The 23,302-nt window shown below is 37.3% G+C and overlaps 1 protein-coding gene across 1 annotated transcript; it reads right to left on the bottom strand.

Moving 5' to 3' along the window:
* LOC121387653 (CASP8 and FADD-like apoptosis regulator) lies at nucleotides 1-23,018 on the bottom strand. Its single transcript, XM_041518839.1, has 8 exons — nucleotides 22,984-23,018; nucleotides 21,140-21,945; nucleotides 19,421-19,489; nucleotides 18,225-18,317; nucleotides 8,889-8,987; nucleotides 7,153-7,452; nucleotides 3,899-4,094; nucleotides 1-336 (listed from the first exon to the last, which is right to left on the bottom strand). The coding sequence occupies exons 1-8, from the start codon at nucleotides 23,016-23,018 to the stop codon at nucleotides 204-206; spliced, it is 1,731 nt and encodes a 576-aa protein (XP_041374773.1). The 3' UTR covers nucleotides 1-203.
* Between the last annotated feature and the right edge of the window lie 284 nt (nucleotides 23,019-23,302).

Raw genomic sequence — 23,302 nt, 5'->3', positions numbered from 1 at the left:
TTCACTACATGCATACTATCGAAAGTATCGATAGTTGAGCAAGCAATTGCGATAGTTATCGATAGCTGAATTAACTATCGATGCATTGCTATTGAGGCACTGACTATCGCAACATATCGATAGTTCGATGTATTGTTACACCACTAATGCTAGTAGCAATACTGTGAAGTCTGTATATTCTAGCAAACCACAGATGTCCCCTTTCATCTGAAAATCAACTTTTTCCGCAGCGTGTAGAGCGGCGCTGGCGACTGTTTGTACCGGCCACCGTCCATCATTGCGTTGGCCTTACCCACTTCGTTATTCACCAACAGCAGCAGACTCAAAATGTCTTCCCTGAACAAAGAAAAAAAAAAAAAAAAAAATTAACTTAAAATATGAATAAAATCCAAGATATTGGATCAGTATTCAGTCCTCTAAAAATTGAAAATTGGCGTAAACCATTTATGGGTTATGCCAAAAAAACAAAAAAAACAAAACAAAACAAAACATTCAAGTGACCCATTAAGTTTCTGCATAACCCGCCATGACGATGTAAATAATGTCCTGAGTTTAATACGCGAATGCAAAATGGATGATGCAAAACTAGATTTGTGCAATGTGCAAACGAAACTATTGTTCTCACAAATTTCAGAGGCCTAGAGTTGCAGAAAGTACTATATTTATGCTGACCAGAAATACTGTATTTCTGCTAGAGATCGTTATACAATTGTTAACATTAAACAGTAGTTGCTAATCAATTTTCAATTGACCATAAATATTGCTAATCGAGATTTTGAAAACAAACTGTTGCCCGTCTTGGATTTCAAATAACAACGCTTGGTCAGGACCACGAGAGCAACATCTGGACCAAGTCTGATTGAAACCTGCCTAATGGAACTTGAGAAGAAGTAGAAAATGTGAAAAGTAATAATCAACTTACCAGGGCTAGCTCGCCAAATTTACCAATTGTAAATTTTGAAAGCAGTTGGGGAATTTTAATTTAATTTGGCAAAAAACATTTCGTGTAATAATTGACATATTTTTTTAGAAAATAACTGTTGATTTCTGCAATTTTTAAAGTTGTTAGACAATTAGGCGAAATGTTTTGCTCACCCAGACAATGCCGGATTTATAAGGGGCAACTGCCACCCCCCCCCCCCCCCCCCCCAGGTCTAAATCCGGCCCTGCACCCAGAGCTAGCCCAGCCCCAAGTTCAGCCAACAAACGTTTCGCTAACGTTCGCGAACTATTTGATGGGTTCCCAACGTGGCCATTTGATTTCACGTGATGCTCATAAACCGGTCTAGCGGATGTGTTCTTTCAGTCGGTCTGGCTGAACGCAGCCCTGATCTAACCTGAGTTTGCTTCCAACGTAAGCTATTCCCGACTATTCGATCCTTTATGACCACTAAAATTATCAGGCCTGAGATTAAGGAACAATTATGGTAACCCCAAAATAGGTTAGCCCAAATCACACTGTAGGTAACCTGTTTTTGTTTTAGGTTACCAGATTACAAAAATGAACAATTTACGACACAAATTAATGATGTTATATACCAGAGTTGCATAACAAGATACGAGACAAACAAGACATGAAGGAAAAAATAAAAGAATAAAAAATAAATCTAAACAAACTCCCATAAAAAGAAGAAAAAAATCCACCCGTTAGCCCCTATTTCTATTTAGTTAAATCCTATGTTAACTCCGTAATTTATTAGGCCTTACATACGGTATACATAGCTTATTCCATTTGCAACTGACTGGAACATCCTTTTATGACGTTGGGATAACATTTTAAAAATCAATGTTTAAAATTGTCGTTGCACTTTTAATTAATATAAATTACCCAAAAGTTAAATACTTAACACTAATAAATGTCAAAATGAAAAACAAAAAGTTAAATACTTAACACTAATAAATGTCAAAATGAAAAACAAAAAGTCACATCATTCATGTTGAGCACGTGATTAAAAATTAACAGCGGGAATCCTTCAATTACAAAGTCGGCGAATCTCGATGTTACCGTAAGTTCTGTTGTAAGGTGCTTTTGGAGGAAATAAAATACAGAAAATTCAATGTCGAGTAGGTGGGATAAAATATGGACTAAGGTACACTGGTGGCACCTAAGTCTGCACGCCTAAGCATTTGTGTTATATTTTAAAGTTAAAATCTTTCTTTAAAAATATTTGTTTCACCGCCACAGTACAATGGAACAATAAACGTGTTACTACTGAAAGTTATTTTAATTTTAATGTTTTTTAAACTCAAGTAATGAGTAGTGCATTTTTAGTGGGACCCCCCTGTATTTACTGGCCTGCATGACGGCACATAAGTCTGCGCAGCAAACATTACAACAACACTTCTGTCGCTAATATTTACAGAAATAGCAAACAAATAATTAATCCGACTTTTTGTAAGTTCTAAACAACAAACACTTCCTGTTATAGTCTGTTTCTGAAAAATTTAGATTATGCAAATATGATAAATATAAATGGTGTTCCATGATCCTTCGTTTGGACAACACAAAATCACAATATATAAAAAGCCGATGTCAAAAAATTCGATCATTATTCAACAAAAGTTGTCTCTTATTAACTGTGTAAATGAGCACATACAGTGTTCGTTAGACTATAGGACAATCAATGATAATTTTGAAACAGACTATAGTTAAAATAGGCCATGCTGTAAGTGCAGGCTTCAAAATATGTGTGCAGCCATTTTGCATTATGTCACACGGAGTGAAATTCTTGGATGTTTACGTTAACAGATTTCATTTGTTTGTGCCGCGCAGACTAAGGTGACATGAGTGTATATGTACTGGTCAAAATCATGGCCACCGGTTTTTAGGTCGCATCAATATGAAGTCAGGTAACCTCCAGGCAATCTGAATGACCATTCGCCTCTTATATTCAGGCCTGAATTATATATTAAAGATCTATATAAAAAATGTGTTGGTTGTTATCCTTTATGACAACTAAAATTACATATTAAAGATCTATATAAACAACAAACTATGTTTTACATGTATCTATGTCCATTATTACTGTTCGACTTTTCTTATGTGGTAACCTCTCGTTAATCTGAACGACAGTTCTCGACTTATTTCGATGCCTGATTAAAATGAAAAATAACTACTACAGACATGAGCACACAATCGTAAACACATTGAACCTACAGACAAAATCTATTAAATGTGTTGTTTTCGTCGGGGTGGGGAAAGGTTCTGTTAGACGGAAACATCTTACAATGGCTGCAAACTGAGGACAGTGCCTTTAAATCGGAGAACTCACAATTAAGTGATTAAAGGTCCAGCCCATGAAAATGGACACTATGGACACTAAGTTTTGTTAATTAATCTACAAACACCCAACTCATCTGGATAATGTTATAACGGAGACCCTGAAGCCTGGAAGGAAGGAAATGGTTTATTTAACGATGCACTCAACACATTTTATTTACGTTTATATGGAATCGGACATATGGTTATAAAGACCACACAGATATTGAGGGAAGAAACCTGCTGTCGCCACTTCATGGGCTACTCTTTTCGATTAGTAGCAAGGGATCTTTTATATGCACCATCACATACAGGATAGCACATACCACGACATTTGATGTACCAGTTGTGGTGTTAAATGGGGAAATACCGTCTTAAAGTAAGTAGAGCATTTTTCGATAACCAGCATTTCTCAGACTAACGTGTGTTTTTAGAATGATGATGAAATGCATTTTGTGGCATTACAAACACTCGGATGACCAGAACCACTTCAGGTATACAACAAATCAATATTCTAAATAATATAATGTAAGTACGTGTACTTCTAATTTAAATTATTAAAAAAAAACCGGCTCTAAAATTAAAAAATATGTTGTAGTGTTTAGAAACTAGGGTTTGTAGCTTTAATTATTAACTTACTTCTTAGCATATTTGTTCAGCATCTTTGTCAGCATGGAGATGTACCAGGATCCGTGCGTCTTTGATCTGTACGACACAAACCCTATCACCGTGGCGTATCCAAACAGAAAATCAGCTTCATTTGGAATTACTTCCGTCGGTGGTGGTGCGTCTACGTCGACAAGTTCGTATGCACTGTCTGTCTGTATTTCTTGACCTGTGAAGATCGAACATCACATTTTAGTGTTTAACAAATGTTTGAGAAAGTCACTACTCCTCACACAGGGCATCTAGATTAAGGTAGCCTCACTCCCATGGCTAGTGATATTCAGTGTTGGGCTAGTAAATAACTACTATTGCCATGCCAGCCAGGGCTTCTAGATTATGATAGCCCCACTCCCATGGCTAGTGATATTCAATTTTGGGCTAGTAAATAACTACTACTGTTATGCCAGACAAGGCTTCTAGATTATGGTAGTCCAACTCCAATGGCTAGTGATATTCAGTGTTGGGCTAGTAAATAACTACTACTGCCATGCCAGACAGGGCTTCTAGAGTATGGTAACCCCACTCCCATGGCTAGTGATATTCAGTGTTCGGCTAGTAAATAACTACTATTGCCATGCCAGACAGGGCTTCCAGATTATGATAGCCCCACTCCCATGGCTAGTGATATTCAATTTTGGGCTAGTAAATAACTACTACTGTCATGCCAGACAAGGCTTCTAGATTATGGTAGTCCAACTCCAATGGCTAGTGATATTCAGCGATGGGCTGGTAAATAACTACTACTGTCATGCCAGACAAGGCTTCTAGATTATGGTAGTCCCACTCCCATGGCTAGTGATATTCAGTGTTAGGCTAGTAAATAACTACTACTGTCATGCCAGACAGGGCTTCTAGATTATGGTAGCCCCACTCCCATGGCTAGTGATATTCAATGTAGGGTTAGTAAATAACTACTATTGCCATGCCCGACGGCTAATGAAAACATTTTGCAGTAAAGTCCATTTTATAAATATGAATATCCTGCCCCTACCCCAAACGTTAGTGTTTTTAAGAGTTATCTCCCCCTTTAGGTGACATATCTGATTATTACTATTATTTAGTAAACTTGTATTAAAACTTAAAAGTACAGTAGGGTTAGTGGATTTTTAATCGTGGCTAGTAAATGTTTAAAGTCACTGATCCCCTGGCTAGTGGATTTGATAGAAATTCTAGAAGCCGTGACTCACAGAAGCTTTGGTTAGTGCTTACATACATGTATTATAGTAACACAATGACTGACTGACCAGGCGCGGATTTAGTGGGGGGCCCAAAGGGCCCGGCCCCCCCCCCCCCCTATTTTTGGGGTCAAGTTATTAATTTTTTTTAACTATAGCATACACTAGAGTGGAATTACACAAAAATGCACTTATTTCCCAAGTCTTTAAAAACATTTTTTTATTTTTTATTATTATTATTATTATTATTATTATTTTTTTCGGGGGGGGGGGGGGGGGGTGGTCCTAATCGTCCTATCCTTGAATTGTAAATCAATTCTGAATTTGTACCGCATATCTCATTTGGTATTTGTGGTCTTGTGTACGGAATCTTCAAAGTTTCTGTTAACTTTATGCAAAGTAAAACTAAAGGCTGAATTTGAAATTTGCATTTTATGATCCAACAAATAGAAATGTGAAGTAACAAGAAGTCACCAGTAACCAAGATTAACAAAATTGAAGCTGTTTTTGTATTTTGTAAGTACTTAAATAAGTTATAAGTCTAGTTTTCCTCCTTTTTTACCGCTTGGGTAGTAGTCAAGTGGGCATCCGCCCATTAAAAGTACGTTTCAATTGGGGCCTTTATTTATAAGGCAAAGAGCCACGGATTAGAATATTCATTTTGGTCTAATAATGGATTATAAATAATACAAATGACATTCACTTGGGATACTAAAAACCTCTATTGTATGGTCCTACAAGTTTTCGTTGATTTCGACAGAGGAATGACTTACCAATATCATCGACGATTTTACGTGACCTGAAATATACTAGTACACCACTTGCAGAAAGAAAGAAATGTTTTGTTTAACAATATACTCAACACATTTTATTTACGTTTATATAGCGTCAGAAATATGGTTACGGACCACAAAACAATGAGAAAGGAAACTCGCTGCCGCGACTCCAGGGGCTACTCTTTCAGATTAGCAGCAAGATATTACATACCATGGCTGTTGATACTCATTGGCCCAGTTGTTCAAAGCAATGTATATTACTGAAACAGCTGTTTTGATATTTCTTCCCATTTACCAGAGTTTATGAAATTTTGAAGATAACAAAAACAGTATGACAATACCAAAAACATACGTTAATATAGCTATTTTGTTACTCAGATGCGAGGAAATCGCGTTTCAGGCCACTTAAATTTCAAAATTTCGCGGGGGAGCATACCCCCGGACCACCCTAGGAATCTCGGGCGCTTCGCGCCATCGCCCCCCCCCCCCCCTATTTAAAAATCCTGGATCCGCGCCTGCTGACTGACTGACTGACTGAATGAATGAATGTTTAACGACACCACAGGACAAAAACATACATCAGCTATTGGGTGTCATGAAAAGGCAAGTGTATGGAAATATTTATAGTAATACAAGTAATACAGATGCATGTTTTCACTAGCCCAGACCAAAAAGTCACCAGCCAGAACGGAGGACAAGTGTATATTTGTCGAACTCTGCATACTTAGAGAATAACTAACAGGCTACGAGTAGAGCTGGGAGGTATTGAAATTTGAGTTCCGGTATCGGTATTGGTATTTTTGGGGTAACTTACCTCGGTATTAGTACGGTATTCGGTAATAACACAATACCAATAGCGAACAGTATTTTTGGTATACTCTGCTTTAAATACATGCCCGAGTTAAGGCTCACCCGCTAATTTCATCAACATAAAATTAAATTCCATACACAGGGCACTTGTCTGATTTATACTGAGCCCATTTTGCGTTCATCACATATATTGTTAGTGCTTTATTACATGGCGGGAAACATTTTTCAATACCGACATTTTGGTATTTTGAAATTTGCTTGGTACGGTAAATCAGTATTGACATGATACTGATACCGAATGGTACATACAATATACCGCCAGGTTCTACCTACAACAGATTACAGATTATCTGTCCCAAGTGGATGTATGTTGTAAACCCTGGCCCTGAATTGATTAGAAACTGTCCGTAATCAAATGTTTTAAAACAAAATGTTCACTGAGAAATATTTCGTAGTACGTACGTACCATGTTGCTTCTCTCTCCCTTGACAAGCCTGAATGAAAAACAGCTTTGGTTTTCCTGCCAGGGATGGACACTTCTGCGATTTGAACGGACCTGTGAGGTCCGTGATGCTGAGCAGTCGACCGTTACTACCATAAATCTTTCCTTCTGCCCCGTGAGATAAAATACAACAGATGAAACAGTCGAATGCCGAATGGTCTTCCAGAGAGACTTGAGACGCTAGACGAGCCATATCTGTATCAGTCAGGTTCGTGTAACATTTCACGATGAACTGCATTCTCTGAAATGTGTCTTGTAGTTTTTCTAAAAGCAAAAATGTAGAAAAATTGGATCATTTTCTCCTTTATGAATACTTAGCCTGACCTCAAACAAATGACCCCCCCCCCCCCCCCCAAGGTATGTCAGTAAACTGGTCTGAATATCCCAACAGCCAATCCCAATTTTCCAACTATTCAACATAAGAAGATAAAAGTTTGTTTTGTTTAATGGCACCACTAGAGCACATTGATTTATTAATCATCAGCTACTGGATGTCAAACATTTGGTAATTTTGACATACAGTCTTAGACAGGAAATCCGCTAAATTTTTTAGTTAGTAGCAAGGAATCTTTTATATGCACCATCCCAACGACAGGATAACACATACATATGTACCACCTATTCCACATAAAAAACAGTCAACTACACCATCAGAAAAAACACGAAGAACTTTAGTTTGTTTACCGACACCATTGGAGCACATTGATTTATTAATCATCGGCTATTGGATGTCAAACATATGGTTATTCTGACAATTGTAGTCATCAGAGGAAACCCGCTACATTTTTCTTAATGCAGCAAGGGATCTTTTATATGCACTTTCCCACAGACAGGAAAGCACATACCACGGCCTTTGTCCAGTTGTGGCGCACTCGTTGGAACGAGGAAACACCCAATCAGTTCAATGGATCCACCGTGGTAGTTCGATCCTGCGATGCAAACACCTTAAGCAAGCACTCAACCGACTGAGCTAAATCCTACCCATGGCTGAGATTTTACAAGAGTAAAGAAAAGATGTTCGGACCGTATAAACAAAGGGGAAAGAAGGAAGCTTCAGCCAGACAGCGTAGCGCATTAGCACGAAACCGTTCCTACATAAGTGTGTAAAGCGGTTCTGTATTTCACACTCGCACGAATGTTACAATTCCACGTGTATTATTATTTAATTGAAATAAAATACTATGCAATAACAAACTCTTTCTTCGGTAAATTTTGAATAAGGGGAATCCCCATTCTGTGGTACTATAGTCCCCCCCCCCCACCCCCCCACCCCCGTAATTTGCCGAATGCGGGAAGCCTGACAATGTTTCATACATTAAATGTAATTGTTGAACATTACATAAAAAAAGTCCACTTGACAAGTCTTCATAATCGACTACACATATACACATATATGTAGTAATATTCATTCATTTCAACTTATTTTCATGCTTATATCCAATTAGGTTCAAGCATGCTGTCCTGGGCACACACCTCAGCTATCTGGGCTGTCTGTCCAGGACAGTGGGTTAGTTGTTAGTTGGTTAGTGGCTAGTGAGAGAGAAGAGGGTGTAGTGGCCATACACCTACCCACTGAGCCATTAAGAACTCGCTCTGGGTTGGAGCCGGTACCGGGCTGTGAACCCTGTACCTACCAGCCTGTAGTCCGATGGCTTAACCACTGCGCCATCGAGGCCGGTTGTAGTAATAAAACAACATACTTGCATCAACATCAGTTCCCTCCCTTGAAGGCAATGCCTTTGAATCTGGATCATCTGGATCCTGTTTAAAATCTCTGTTGTTAATTATTATACATATTCCTGAAATTAAGAAAATACCAGAAATATATCACATAAATAAAAATATCTGTTAATTATTACATAAAGAAACGTTGAATACTCATTAAAGGGACAGAACTCAGTTTCAACCCATGAAAATTAACAATAAGTTTAGTTAATCTACAAACCTGTAACACATTTGGATAAAGTTACAATTGAGAGAAACATGAGTCTGTGACTTTGAAATGGTGAAATACCCTCTAAAAATAAGACAAAAATTCGACTCCATAACTGTTACTTCTCAGACGCAAGTGCGTTCTTAAAAATATGACAAATGCATCTTGTAATAGTAAAAACACCAGGATGACCAAAAACACTTTGAATGTGTGGAAATGTAAACAATAAAATCTAAGTACACTATGATTCCAGTTATCAAAAACGGCTCTAATAGTAAAAAATATGTCTCAGCGTTTAAAAACTAGGGTACGTCCCTTTAATAAAACATGTCCTATTACCTCTAATATAACTACATGCAATCGGTCTGTAATATTATTAACCTTCTGGATACTGCAGTGAGTTATCTCACCCGACTTCACGCAAGTCAACATACTGTACACTGTACATAGGTGCATTTCCCAATTCATATTTCCCGCCATTTTGCACACGGCACTGACCGGAAATAATCTTAGAACAGTATGGAACAGATTCAATGGGGAAAAACCTGGGAACTAGTTAAAAAAGTGGTTTTCAGTGAGTATTTTCGCAGAATGTTACAATCATTAGAGGAATCATTAACCGATTGTGACAGTTAATTTGATAATAAATCTGATTGTTTTACCAACAACGAAATTCAGGAAATATTGCGATATGAATCGTAGTTCGTTTCAAAAAATAAGTTTTGGTCAGCAAAACAGTGGTTGGGAATAATAGCCATAAATACAGGATGGCTGACCTCAATTGAGGGGTGCGGGACGTAGTTCAGTGGTCCTGCGCTTGCCTGATGCGCGATCGATAGGATCGATTCGGTGGGCCCATTTGGGCTATTTCTCGTTCCAGCCAGTGCTCCACAACTGGTTTAACAAAGGCCTTGGTATGTACTATCCTGTCTGTGAGATGGTGCATATATAAAAGTTCCCTTGCTGCTAATCGAAAAAGAGTAGCCCATGAAGTGGCGTTAGTGTATTTCCTCTCTCATATCTGTGTGGTCCTTAAGCAAATGTCCGCTGCCATATAACCGTAAACAAACTGTGTTGAGTGCGTTGTTAAATAAAACATTTCCTTCCTTCCTCAATTGTAGGTAAGTAATCGCGACTTAAAAATGTCTTGGCATAATTTGAAACCAAATAAACTGATCTAATATATATATTTATCATATTATATCTTACATTTTCAGTGTAATCAAAGTATGTGATATTTTTCAGATCACATACTTTAACAATTTGATAACTTTGCAAATTAGTTGTAAATTAATGGAGGTCACGACACTAGGTTTATTGACATTTTAGCAAACGCACATGGGAGAAACTCCATAATTGACGCATTACGCATTATTGACGTTAGGCCATAGTTTATTTTGATGTAAGGACATCCAAAATGACGTCATTCGAGTTTGACATCATTTCCATTCAAAAATACACCGCGCCACATATTCTTACGTCATTTGAATATCGCGTAATGGCTGACTGGAATTAAAGTTGCTGTACAGTTTACAAAAACACGTTATATTAAGCTTGAGATTATATGATAAAGAGATTATTACCCTCGTGTATTTCGGTATCGTCAATATCATATATTAGGAATAAAAATAATGTATTTTTAACTTAAACTTCGAAAACTCGATTTCTCGACCCAATTCGTTGGGCTCGCCTTAAAGATTTAATAGAGTTATAGGCTACACCTCGAAAACTTGACATGTGTGGATTGATCAAACTTGTTGCCGATAGTATTTTAAAGACGAATATATTGTCAATCATGTCAACCAAGCGAAGCGCGTGGCTATCTCGAGTGGTTTTGACTGTCGAGGTTTAAGGTGATAATTACAGAATAATAGATCGCCGACTAAGCGGAACGAAAGAAAGAAAAAAATGTTTTATTTAACAACGCACTCAGCACATTTTATTTACGGTTATATGGCGTCAGACATATGCTTAAGGACCACATAGATATTGAGAGAGGAAACCCGCTGTTGCCACTTCATGGGCTACTCTTTTCGATTAGCAGCAGGGGATCTTTCATATGCACCATCCCACAGACAGGATAGTACATACCACGGCCTTTTTTACACCAGTTGTGGGACACTGGCTGGAACGAGAAATATCCCAATGGGTCCACCAATCGAGTTTGACGTCATTTCCATTCAAAAATACACCGCGCCACATATTCTTACGTCATTTGAATATCTAGTAATGGCGGACTGGAATTAAAGTCGCGTGTACAGTTTACAAAAACACGTTGCATTAAGCTTGAGCTTATATGATAAAGAGATTATTACCCTCGTGTATTTCGGTATCGTCAATATCATATATTAGGAATAAAAATAATGTATTATGCGAGCATAATACAATTTTTATTCCTAATATATGATATTGACGATACCGAAAAACACTGGTAATAACCTATATATATATATATATATATATATATATATATATATATATATATATATATATATGTATATGTATATGTATATGTGTACGTACGTACGTACGTACGTACCTACCTACCTACCTACATATATATATATATATACCGGTATATATTAAAAATAGTACTCACATGTACCTTTTCACATGTGAGTGAAATTTATATTCTTGTACCAAATTCAACGTAGTTTTGTCAAAAATTAATCCAGTAGTCTAGATGTTGAAACATTTTAAAAGCATACAGTGGCTTGAACACTTCCATCCCAGCAAGTTTATATGCTCGTGAAAATACTAACTAAAGTTCAAATATGCACTGCAATTTATAATCACAGATGCAACCATGACCCACATTTCACCGATTTAGGAATTAAACTTTGTGAGAAATGGATGTAAAATTAACCCATACATGTATAACAAAACCAAACAAACAAAAGAGAGAAGGAAGGAAATGTTTTATTTACGGTTATATGGTGTTGGACATATGGTTAAGGACCACACAGATATTGAGATAAGGAAACCTGCTGTTGCCACTTCATGGGCTACTTTTTTCGATAAGCAACAAGGGATCTTTTATATGCACCATCCCATAGACAGGATAGCATATACCATAGCCTTTGATATACCAGTTGTGGTGCACTGGATGAAACAAGAAATATCCCAATGGACCCACCGATGGGGATCGATCCTAGACCGAATGCGCATTAAGCAAGCGCTTTACCCCCCCCCCCAAAAAAAAAAAAGAAAAAAAAAAGAAGAGGGGATAACTCTACTGTGTTTTCCAATTTGTTTACGTTTATCAGTAGTTTTACAATCAGAAGTTAAGTTTAGCAAAACTGTCTTTATGGCTTCATCACAAATCACATGCTGTTCTATGCTTAAAAGTTAAAGCCTGTTTAACGACACCACTAGAGCACATTGATCTATTTATCATGGGCTATTGGGTATCCAACATTTGGTAATTCTGATACATAGTCTTCAGAGAACGGCCTCGGTGGCGTCGTGATTAGGTCATCGGTCTACAGGTTGGTAGGTAATGGGTTCGGATTCCCAGTCAAGGCATGGGATTTTTAATCCAGATACCGACTCCAAACCCTGAGTGAGTGCTCCACAAGGCTCAATGGGTAGGTGTAAACCACTTGCACCGACCAGTGATCCATAACTGGTTCAACAAAGGCCATGGTTTGTGCTATCCTGTCCGTGGGAAGCGCAAATAAAAGATTCCTTGCTGCTAATCGGAAATAGTAGCCCATGAAGTGGCGACAGCGGGTTTCCTCTCAAAATCTGTGTGGTCCTTAACCATATGTCCAAATGTGTTGAGTGCGTCGTTAAATAAAGCATTTCTTTCTCTTCGTTTTAGTCTTCAGAGAAACGTCACTATATTTTTCCATTAACAGCAAGGGATCTTTTGTTCTTTGCTTAAATCATGACGTAGTTCCACTTTAAAAAATTCTACTGTTAAAACAGTCTTAGCTATTACAAATTTGCTGTTAGAAATTTGCTTAATTAAAATATTTTCGCTACAATGTTGAAAATCTCATTCAGAATTGAATACAAAGGGGGGAGGTGGGTTGTTAGTTGTGAGGTGCATGTATCATAACAATGTAGTGGCTCTGCAGATGTTTCTTGCATTGAAACTAGGTTTAAATAAAGTTTTAAGGCCGCCACCCGAACCTTGGCCTCTGAAAATTGTGAGAATGATTTATTTCGTTCACGCATTACTCGCACAAATCAAATTTTGCATAACCTATTTTTTTGTTCAAACAAAATTTGGAGCCAACCCCTCCAATTAAGAAAATGACCACGGTAAAAAATTAAAAAAAAAAATGGACGCGGAAAAATAGTATCCATGGCATTTTCCAAGGCAATTTTACTGTTAATGTGTTTGCAACTCTAAGCCCAATTTCACAAAAATTGGTTAGCCTATTTTGCAGGTAAACGTAAATCTACGACTAAACTACAATTCTTATTACTATTATAGTACAACAAATATAGTTAGAAATACACGTATTTCGTTTTTTTGGTTCTAAAGAAACTCCATTTTCCGTAATGATATACAGTGAAACCTCTCTAAACCGGACACCCTCGGGACCAAGTAAAATGTCCGGTTTTAAGAGGTTTATAAAGGTTAATTTCTGTACTGAGTTTTAAAAAAGGACCATAACAAATGTCCGGTTTGGGGTGAATTCCGGTTTACAGAGGGTCTGGTTTTGAGAGGTTTCACTATAATTGTCTTCGTGAAATAATGTGACTATGGTTTGTGAAATTGCCCTACGGCTTGTAAGTATATTTGAATGATGGGTTTATTTGTGTTGTTTGCCATTTATACCAGTGGCGGTATTCGTTTACTGAAAGTGACGTAATTGTTAACACGCAAATTACATGTGCACAATCAAGAACAATGGGGTTGCAAGGGGGTGACATTTTATCATATACAGTGTAGTCAGTTCGCACTGACATGTCAGTTCAATCTTTATCTTTTAATTATATTACACCAAAGTGTCAGAATATATTTACTGTGACATATAATTTTTGTTAGGAAATCTGTCACCAAGGACGAATGCCTCCCTTTCAAACCCAAGTAAATCAGTAAAGTTTGTTTTCTTTTGTTTGATTAGGCCACTCGGCACCAGAAACGATTAGCATATTTTGTCAATATAAATGGCGGAGAACATTTTTATTAAACTATCGGAACGATCACTCTCTTTATGTATATCTACAAATATCTTATCACCAAGCTGACTTGTAGCAGGGTTGGAAAAATCCTGTGCCCGGGCGCCCGGGGCTACCAGACTTCACTATTCAATTACTTTACCGGCCGCTAATCCACATGTTCAATAAACGCGATGCACCATGTTTGTTTTTATAATAATGATTACAAACAAGTGAACACTTTATCGAAGGTGTTCCAGGGCTCGTGCTTTCGTTTGCCAATTGCGAAAAATAAAAAATAAAAATTGCGAAAGAATTTTCGGTTTGGCGAAAGAATTTGCGAAAGATTTTTTTCCATGTCGATTTTTAGAACCAAACATTCTGTCAACCAGTTTTGTTCAGTTGATCCGCCTCGCGGTGTGAATTAGCGCTATTTGCATGTCCACGTGGCCAGGGCCCATATTTTCGAAGCTCTCTTAGCGCTACGAAATCGTAAAACCATCGTAGGGTGTGGCGTGACTACAGCACACGCCATACTGACGTCATAGCTTACGATAATTTTACGATTTTGTAGGCTAAGATTGCTTCGAAAGTATGGGCCCAGTCTACTATTCAGTAATGTACTGCCAGCTGCTTGTCATAAAGCTAGAAAATGCGATTAAATAAAATGAAATACTGTTTAAGACATGCAACATTGTTGATACTAAATGTTTGATTACTAGCGACAACAAGTTTTACTTTTTTATAAGTCATGTTTTGTCGTACCGGTTAATGTTGTAAATCTAAGTCACATGGTTGAGTTCATTTAACGACGCACTCAACACATTTTATTTATTTAGTTCTCATCTCTCAAATGATGTCTAACTTTGTATATTGAAGTTAATGCCATTGAACAACCCGACAAATATCACATAACGTGTTCTGGTAATAATTACCAACAATTACAACTGACAAATTATACAATGTTCTTTCCTTAGATAATTGACTACTCGATTGAAACTGAATTCTCTCACACGTCACACACATTTGCCACTTTACATCATTGGCGAAAGAATAGTTGCTATATGTAGATATCATGGACAAGTTTATTACCATAAACCGTACTAATAAAGACCCGAATAATAATTCTCAGAAAATAACACCAGCTAAAAATGCAAAATTCAACAATAAGGACTATGATAATTCCTGTAGAGTTAGAAAATTTCAACAGGCGTGGAAAGATGAATTTTCTTGGGTATGCTACGAAGGAGTCAATAATTTGCTAGACGTGGGAAATGTTTTGCGGCTGGTGTAGAGAATATCCAGCTATTAGTGATCATAAGAATATTTTGGGGCTGCCAGAATATGATGCTGGGCTACCACAATTTAGGTACCTGGTAGCACACTACATTAAAAAAAAATTCCAACCCTGCTTGTACGAATGTATGATGAATATTTCACTGAAAATAAAACACCCGTAACGCACAATAGCCACAGTTCAACAATGTATAAGCTATGACTCCCCTTGCAACCCAGTGGCCCCTGCAATGCACGTGCTATGAATAGTTCAATGTTCTAGTTGGAACTCACTTTAATGCTGGAACGAGTTCAGTCAGACCGAGCAAAAAAACGTCCTCTAGACTGGTTTAAGCGCTTCACGGTAAACCAAATGGCCACGTCGGGAACCAATCAAATAGCTCGCAACCATTAGCGAAACGTTCGCTGGTTGAACTTTAGATAGGTAATTTACATATATTTCCGATCATGCCCAATGAAGCCGAGATTCAGATATTTTAGTAATAATAGTGTAGTTACTGTTCAGTGTTCAAGATTAAATTTTTTGTGCAGTATCCCAATTTTAATTTATTGAATATAATTTATTTAGTTAAAAACAATATTAATAAAGCAGAAACAAATCTTGAATATATTCATGTATGCTTAGAGGGCATCGCACCATCACGATTATGGCATATGGCTAATGAAATCTAATTTGTTCCGATTATCACGTAAGGCTAATTGAATCTAACTTCACGTTATAGTCCGTCCCACAGGGATCGCATTTTTTTTGACACTTAGTAACTATGTAATTTACTACAAGTTATTTATTTCCGAGCCGGTTGATTTGTAAATTGCACAAACAAATTGTATTTCTTTGTTATTTCCAAATACTTTTACTTTTCTTCTTACGTCACACCAAACTTAAATTATTTACAAAAACCCCCCACATTTTAATAGAATGATAGGACAGACTATAGATGTTCATTTTACACGAACGTAGATCTACATTTGAAAGTACTGAAAAACATTAAGTAGGTTCTGCTACAAGGTTTGTTATATAAACACTAAAATATCTTACAACTTTTATAAGAATACAGTTCTTAATATTTATGCTTTGTTCGGTTGAACTCAGAAATTATAAACTCATTAGTTGCATTTGCTTTATGTCCCATTCATTTGCAAAAAAGCAGATTCCGGAACCGCGTTAAAGTCTAATTTAATGTTAATATAACAATTTTAAACTGTATCCCACCGTATATACCATGTTTGCAATGATTAAACATTGCACACACAAGAAATGTATAATTTATTTGTATATCAGCTGTAAAGTGTATTGGACGCTATTTCCAAGTTTAAAGATCATCGAAACGATTACTTGTATGAATTCAATCGAACGTCCAGTGGCGGAACTTACCGATCTCAGTCGATAGTAAATGGGGAATAACTCTAAGATGTTATCAAACTTTTCAACACAATTTCCGTTTTGGTGTGTTAACGCATTGGCAAGAGTTCCGATCGTTCCAACATTTAGGGTCAGGGTTAGTTCTCCTTAGAGCTATGTAAATGCTCGAATGATCGGAACTCTTTCCAAAGGATTTACCGAGATTTGTAACAAATTGAAAATAAGTTTGAGATGTTACATTAGTCACTTGTCATCGGGCATATGCAGTTAACATAATTACTTGTCCAACATGAAAATTCCACTTGGCACGGGCGTCGGGCGATGGAATTTCTGATCCCCGGAAGCGCCGGCACCGGCAAACTTTTGATACCGCTTATTTAGCATGGAAGATCGGGCGAGTCTATTGTGAACTGTATGGAGGGGCGTTATTCTATCGACGTTGAAATTACGGTCACGCGATCGGTTTCCGTCATTCTCATTGGGCAATAGGAGTTTGTTGATATTTTTCAGCAATGGTATTGCCCGATTTGAGGGGAGGAAGGGTATTTGTAGTAAAATGAACATTCCAATCCCAATGTTTACTTCATTATTTTGAATCGGAATTTATATACCTTTTCATGTTTTTAAGAGCTTCAATTTGATTAATTACGGTATTGTAACGGAAACTTTCGCCTACTTCTCGGACAGAAGACCGTGTCGATGTCAGCGCTACGTTATCGTATCTACAATTTGATATGCTACATGCCATATAAATGTTGAATAAACTACTTTTCATGCACTGCAATGGCAGCATTCCATGCGAGGTGAAGCGGCCATCTTGGATTTTGGACGGTAATGCCCTCTTTCGATTGGCGGTAGACATGTGTTTACATAACCCAGTCGAAAGAGCATATAAAAATATGTTTAGGGCAGAAATTTGGTGCTTCTAGGACGTAAGATAAATGGCGAGAGGATAATTTGTGTAAAACAATAGAAAAGTGCTAAGATTTTGATTATGACTTCTACCCAATTAGCTAAAGACAATGTTCGAATGGTAAAATTCAATAAATATTAATAAAAATGTCATTTATAGGGCGATTTAACAAATTTAAAATGCATTTTTCTAGTTAGGTGAGCTCTTTCAGGTAGTACTGTTAGATATGTTATTTGTTAAAGATGAAAATTTGGATGTCCAATGCTATTCAGAGAGGCCTGCTTTGATCTTGTTTTTGGGGACAATAAAACCTTTTTGTTTCCTTTTTTCTTTTTTTAAAACTTAATTTGTGGGTTGTGAGTATTGTAAAATATTGCCAAACATCGATGGGTGATGAAATATAGAACAACTGTTACCTCTAGGCAAGGCATCCATCTTGTAATATGGGACGGGTTCGGGATCGACATCAATTCTGTCCAACTGCTTAGCCATCTGAATAACTTGATCATCTGAAGGAAAAAAGGAAATGTTTTATTTAACGACGCACTCAACACATTTTGTTTAAGGGTATATGGCGTCAGACATATGGTTAAGGACCACACAGATATTGAGAGAGGAAACCTGCTGTCGACACTTCATAAGCTACTCTTTTCGATTAGCAGCAAGGGATATTTTATATGCACCATCCCACAGAAAGGGTAGTACATACCACGATTTTTGATATACCAGTCATGGTGCACCGACTGGAACGAGAAATAGCCCACTGGGCCTACTGACGGGGATTGATCACAGACCGACCACGCATCAAGCAAGCGCTTTACCACTGGGCTACGTTCCGCCCCCTACAGGACTGAGATGACCAATGATTATTATTATCAAAATTTATACTGTAGGATCCACTTCCAAAATACACCACAGTGAAGCGTCAGTTACCACAGTATATAGGACAGTCACAAAATATTTATAAGATTTAGATGGTTCCACTTAGATGACCCATTCCCAAAATACAGGTCCGTAAAATTTTAATTCCCAAAATGTAGGACTTATTCCCAAAACATATGAATCAAGAGGACCATACAGGTAGCACGTGGTAAGGGTCAATTCCCAAAACACATGACTATTATTTCCTGTAAATCAGAGGACTGCGATTTCTTAAAGCGGCATCTTCATTATGCGATTATAGTCGCACCGACTTGTCGCATGCGATTTGTCGTAGCGACTCGAATTGTGTGTGTGCTAAGACGTTACTTCATAAGATTTGATGATGTCAGACAAAGCTCATCAGTTTAAAAATATTTCGCGGGAAATGTAAGTGCCTACAAATTCCAATGAAATAAAGCAAACATGACTGTTGACAACTTACTGATGGTATTATGTAACAAAACAAGTATTGACCACATCTGGACAATAATGGACCCATGAAATTAGAACATGAAAAAATATGGAAGTGACAAAACTAAACGGTTGTACTTTAATGTGATTTCATTGGTACACTTCGTTTAAGACTGAAGTCGTTCCAATTTAGGTGTTCTCACAATACGGTTCAACAAGTCGGTACGACTAATCACGTAATGAGAACGCCCCTTTACTAAAGACCTGAGATTAAAATTACCTTGTCTTGCAGAGGCCTGCGAAGTCTGTTCTGTATTTAATCGATTCTGTCGGATACTGATGTCAAGACCTGAAATAAAAATAAATGTTTTCCTAATTAATGAAATGAAGAGTTCTATCGCACCTGCTGTTTGTAATTAGTGACGAACTGTAAAAGGTCACACCTGCCTATGTGATGCAGACTGTCCTCCAACAGATCGACATTATCAGGACTTAGCTTCTTTGACTGTTCCAAAAAAGTGAAAAAGTTCATCGCTGTCACAATTTTCTCTCTCTTGGATCGGGGAATACTGGTCGAACAAAACAGCAATTTGCCAAGGTCGTCAACGCCAATGTCATCGGCCAGTCACAGAAGAAAAAGTCTGTAGGGAGTAAAATGAGAACCAAAATTTGCCAAATACTGATCGAAGTCTTTCTCGTCGACTTTTAACGTGTCAAGAAGATCAAGTCTTAATATTATTTTCAACATCTCGGCTAATCCCCATTTGTTCTGTTCATTCAGTCGACCACTCATTTCTAGGTAATTCGTGACCAGTGTTTATGGTTTCCAATGTTTTGCTCGGAGCAAAATCCTGAATGAGGAACTTGAGTGTGTTGATATCCTCCACACGTAGGTCACCATCGATCGACAGCAAGTCTGCTCTGAAATCCACACCCCCTTCATTCTCAGCATCCATTTCATTACTGATATAATATGGTATTTTTAATTTTAGAATGTTATTGTTCACCACGTAACCGATTGGCGGTTCACCTTATTAAGTTGTGTAACGACACGCGGACAGAACAACGGTTCTCTTGAAATATTGAGCCGTTATATCCGTTACGGTTCAAGCACGCTGTCCTGGGCACACTCCTCAGCTATTTGGGCTGTCTGTCCAGGACAATGGGTTAGTTGTTAGTCGTTAATGGTTAGTGAGAGAGAAGAGAGTGTAGTGGTCTTACACCTACCCATTAAGTCGTTAAAACTCACCCTGCGTGAGAGCTGGTACTGGGCTGTGAACCCTGTACCTACCAGCCTTATGTCCGATGGGTTAATCACGACACCTCTGAGGCAGGGATTAAAAAAAAAAAAATCTCATGCATTGTAATAAACATTCATACCTGGACATGTGTAACTATAAATCAAGTTTCATTAATAAACTTAATAGCACTATTACATTTTTCTACCTGTACTATTTCTATGTACATACCTTTCCTTTCTGTAGCTCATTGTTATGTTAATCATCTACTATTATGTTTTATTATTGTTAGTTATTAATTGTACTTCGTCTGCCATCTTGTCAGTTTGTTTGTAAAAAAATGTAGGGAAAGGTCCTAATATAGGCTTGTAGCCTGTCGACCAATCCCACCAGTAAATGGAATAAAATATTGTTTAAACTAAGTTTCATTGATGTGGGACAAAAAAGAATATAAGTTAATGCAGTTAAGTCTTTGCCTAAAATTAGAAGATAAAATGTCTGCAACATTATAAGCCAAGATATGAAAATAATATTGGACAAAATATTCGAAACATTTGTGTGGAGCATTTTAAAAAGTAAAGGATCTAATTTTTTTGTTGCTGAAATTTCTAACATGTCACTGACCAAAAATATATGTAGAAAACGTGATACTGAATGAGCTAAAAATTAAAATCAGTTGGGAATTTTTTTTTTCCGGCAGAGAAAAGTCTGATGTGCCTTTAATTAAAAAAAAAGAGAAACAAAGAGAACTAATCTGTTACCTTGTTCTGGCGACTGCTCGTGATACGGCTGTGACCTTGACCCTGGATCGGGCACAGCTTGACCTGTGTGGGATGGTGCTGGTGGTTTGGAAAACTCCACTTGTAGTCCTGTCACAGGGGCTGGTCTAGCAGGAGGACCAGCAGGTTTGTATGGCAGTCCTGTCACAGGGGCTTGGCTTGCAGTAGGATTAAACTTAGCACTTTGGTATGCCGGTTTTGTGCCACAGACATAATTCCCGGGAGCTCCAGTTGGGAAGTTATTGGAATAATTAGTTAACGAGGACTGTTTGTAATCAGTAACGAACTGTGAAAGGTCGCACCTGCCTATATGATGCAGACTGTCCTCCAACAGATCGACATTATCAGGACTCAGCTTCTTTGACTGTTCCAAAAAAGTGAAAAAGTCCATCGCTGTCGCAATTTTCTCTCTTTTGGATCGAGGAATATCGGTCGAACAAAACAGCAATTTGTGAAGGTCGTCAACGCCAATGTCATCAGCCAGTCTCAGAAGTAAAAGTCTGTAGCGAGTAAAATGAGAACCAAACTTTGCCAGATACTGATCGAGGTCTTTCTCGTCCACTTTGAACGTGTCGAGAAGATCAAGTCTCAGTATTCTTTTCAACATCTCGGCCAAAACCCATTTGTTCTGTTCATTCAGTCGACCACTCATTTGTAGGTAATCGAACAATTCGTGACCAGTGTTTATGGTTTCCAATTTTTTGCTCGGAGCGAAATCCTGAATGAGGAACTTGAGTGTGTTGATATCCTCCACATGTAGGTCATCATCGATCGACAGCAAGTCTGCTCTGAAATCCACACCCTCTCCTCACCCTCGACTCATCCATAACTTAGAAACCTGAAGCAAGCAAAACATATCCCGAAGTTTAATTCACCAAGAGCAAAACAATAAACGACTCAAATCACATGTGTATTATTATGATTTGGAACTCTAGACGTAAAAGACCTGAAGCAAAAAATTTAAAAGCTAAAAACATAGTTTAACTAAACCTGTTTAACTAAACCTGTTTAAAATGTAAGTGGGACCACAATCTTTTCACTATATACCGGAATAGCTAAACCGGCATAGCTAAAACATTTCGGTATGTGGTTTAGTTAAACTGGTATAACTAAAACAATTTAAAAAAGTAAGTGCGAACAAAAACTGTTTTATATGGCCATTTCACAGGAAGTGGTCTATATACAAAAATGACAAGATATCTGATACAGATCATAATACTGGTATTTTTAGGAAGTAAACTTTCCTAAAAAGGTATCTTTTAGGTGCGTAACAGACAGCCTTTGCGACTTTAGGCATGAAAAGAATACGCCAATTTTCACTAATTTTAATGAACAAAAATTCCGATTTTAAAAAATCAAAACTATTAATTGTTTTATTTATTATAGAACAGAGAAATATACTTTTGTTCATTAATCATGAACAAGTTGGTAAAATCGTAACATGATGATTTGTACATATAAATGTTGTACTTTTGAGACCAGTCTAAAATATGTAACTTACGTAACACAAATGTTACAAAGTATTATTATATTTTCTTTTTACTAAGGTACACAATTTAATGCAATCATTATATTTCTCGAATAAGTTAATTGTGTACTTCGCACACTAGAAAATTATTCACGTAATGTCAACTTTTGTAGAAATTGAATCATGGGCTACTCTTTTCAATTAGCAGCAAGGGTCTTTTATATGCACCATCCCACAGACAGAATAACACATACCACGGCCTTTGGTATCCCAGACCGACCGCTTATCAAGCGAGCGCTTTACCACTGGGCTACGTCCTCCCCTTTGATATGCTTTAGAACCGAATGCTTATGCTCACCGAAACTGGTCGGAGAGTCGGGAAGGTTTGAACATTGATTCTTATGTAAAAATATGTGTAGATTTCAGATCTTCAACTCTTACTTGCCTAAACCTGTACGTTTATTGAGAATTTGCATATTTTTAATGGTACGTCAAATTCTTTTTTTTTTTTTTTTTTTTTTTTCTTCGATCTGCTGCTACCCAAAAACAACAGTCCACGGGACAGACACCAAATTTCAGTTATAATGGAGATTAATCTCTTTAAAAAAAAAATTGTGACGCTTAATATCCAAACTTTCAATTTTAGTTTGCTGTATTTTTATAATTGGTCAATTTGA

This window comes from Gigantopelta aegis, chromosome 13 (assembly GCF_016097555.1).
Source record: "Gigantopelta aegis isolate Gae_Host chromosome 13, Gae_host_genome, whole genome shotgun sequence".
Taxonomy (NCBI): domain Eukaryota; kingdom Metazoa; phylum Mollusca; class Gastropoda; order Neomphalida; family Peltospiridae; genus Gigantopelta; species Gigantopelta aegis.
Note: the sequence above shows the minus strand (reverse complement) of the source record. Positions and strands in the feature narration are given on the sequence as shown.

Coding starts and splice junctions, on each gene's coding strand:
- LOC121387653 (XM_041518839.1), bottom strand. CDS start 23,018: ATGTTCAAACCTTCCCGACTCTCCGACCAGTTTCG. Junction 21,946..22,983: donor CGACTCTCCGACCAGTTTCG/GTGAGCATAAGC, acceptor TGTGGATTTCAG/AGCAGACTTGCTGTCGATCG. Junction 4,095..7,152: donor AGGGAGAGAGAAGCAACATG/GTACGTACGTAC, acceptor CGATCTTCACAG/GTCAAGAAATACAGACAGAC.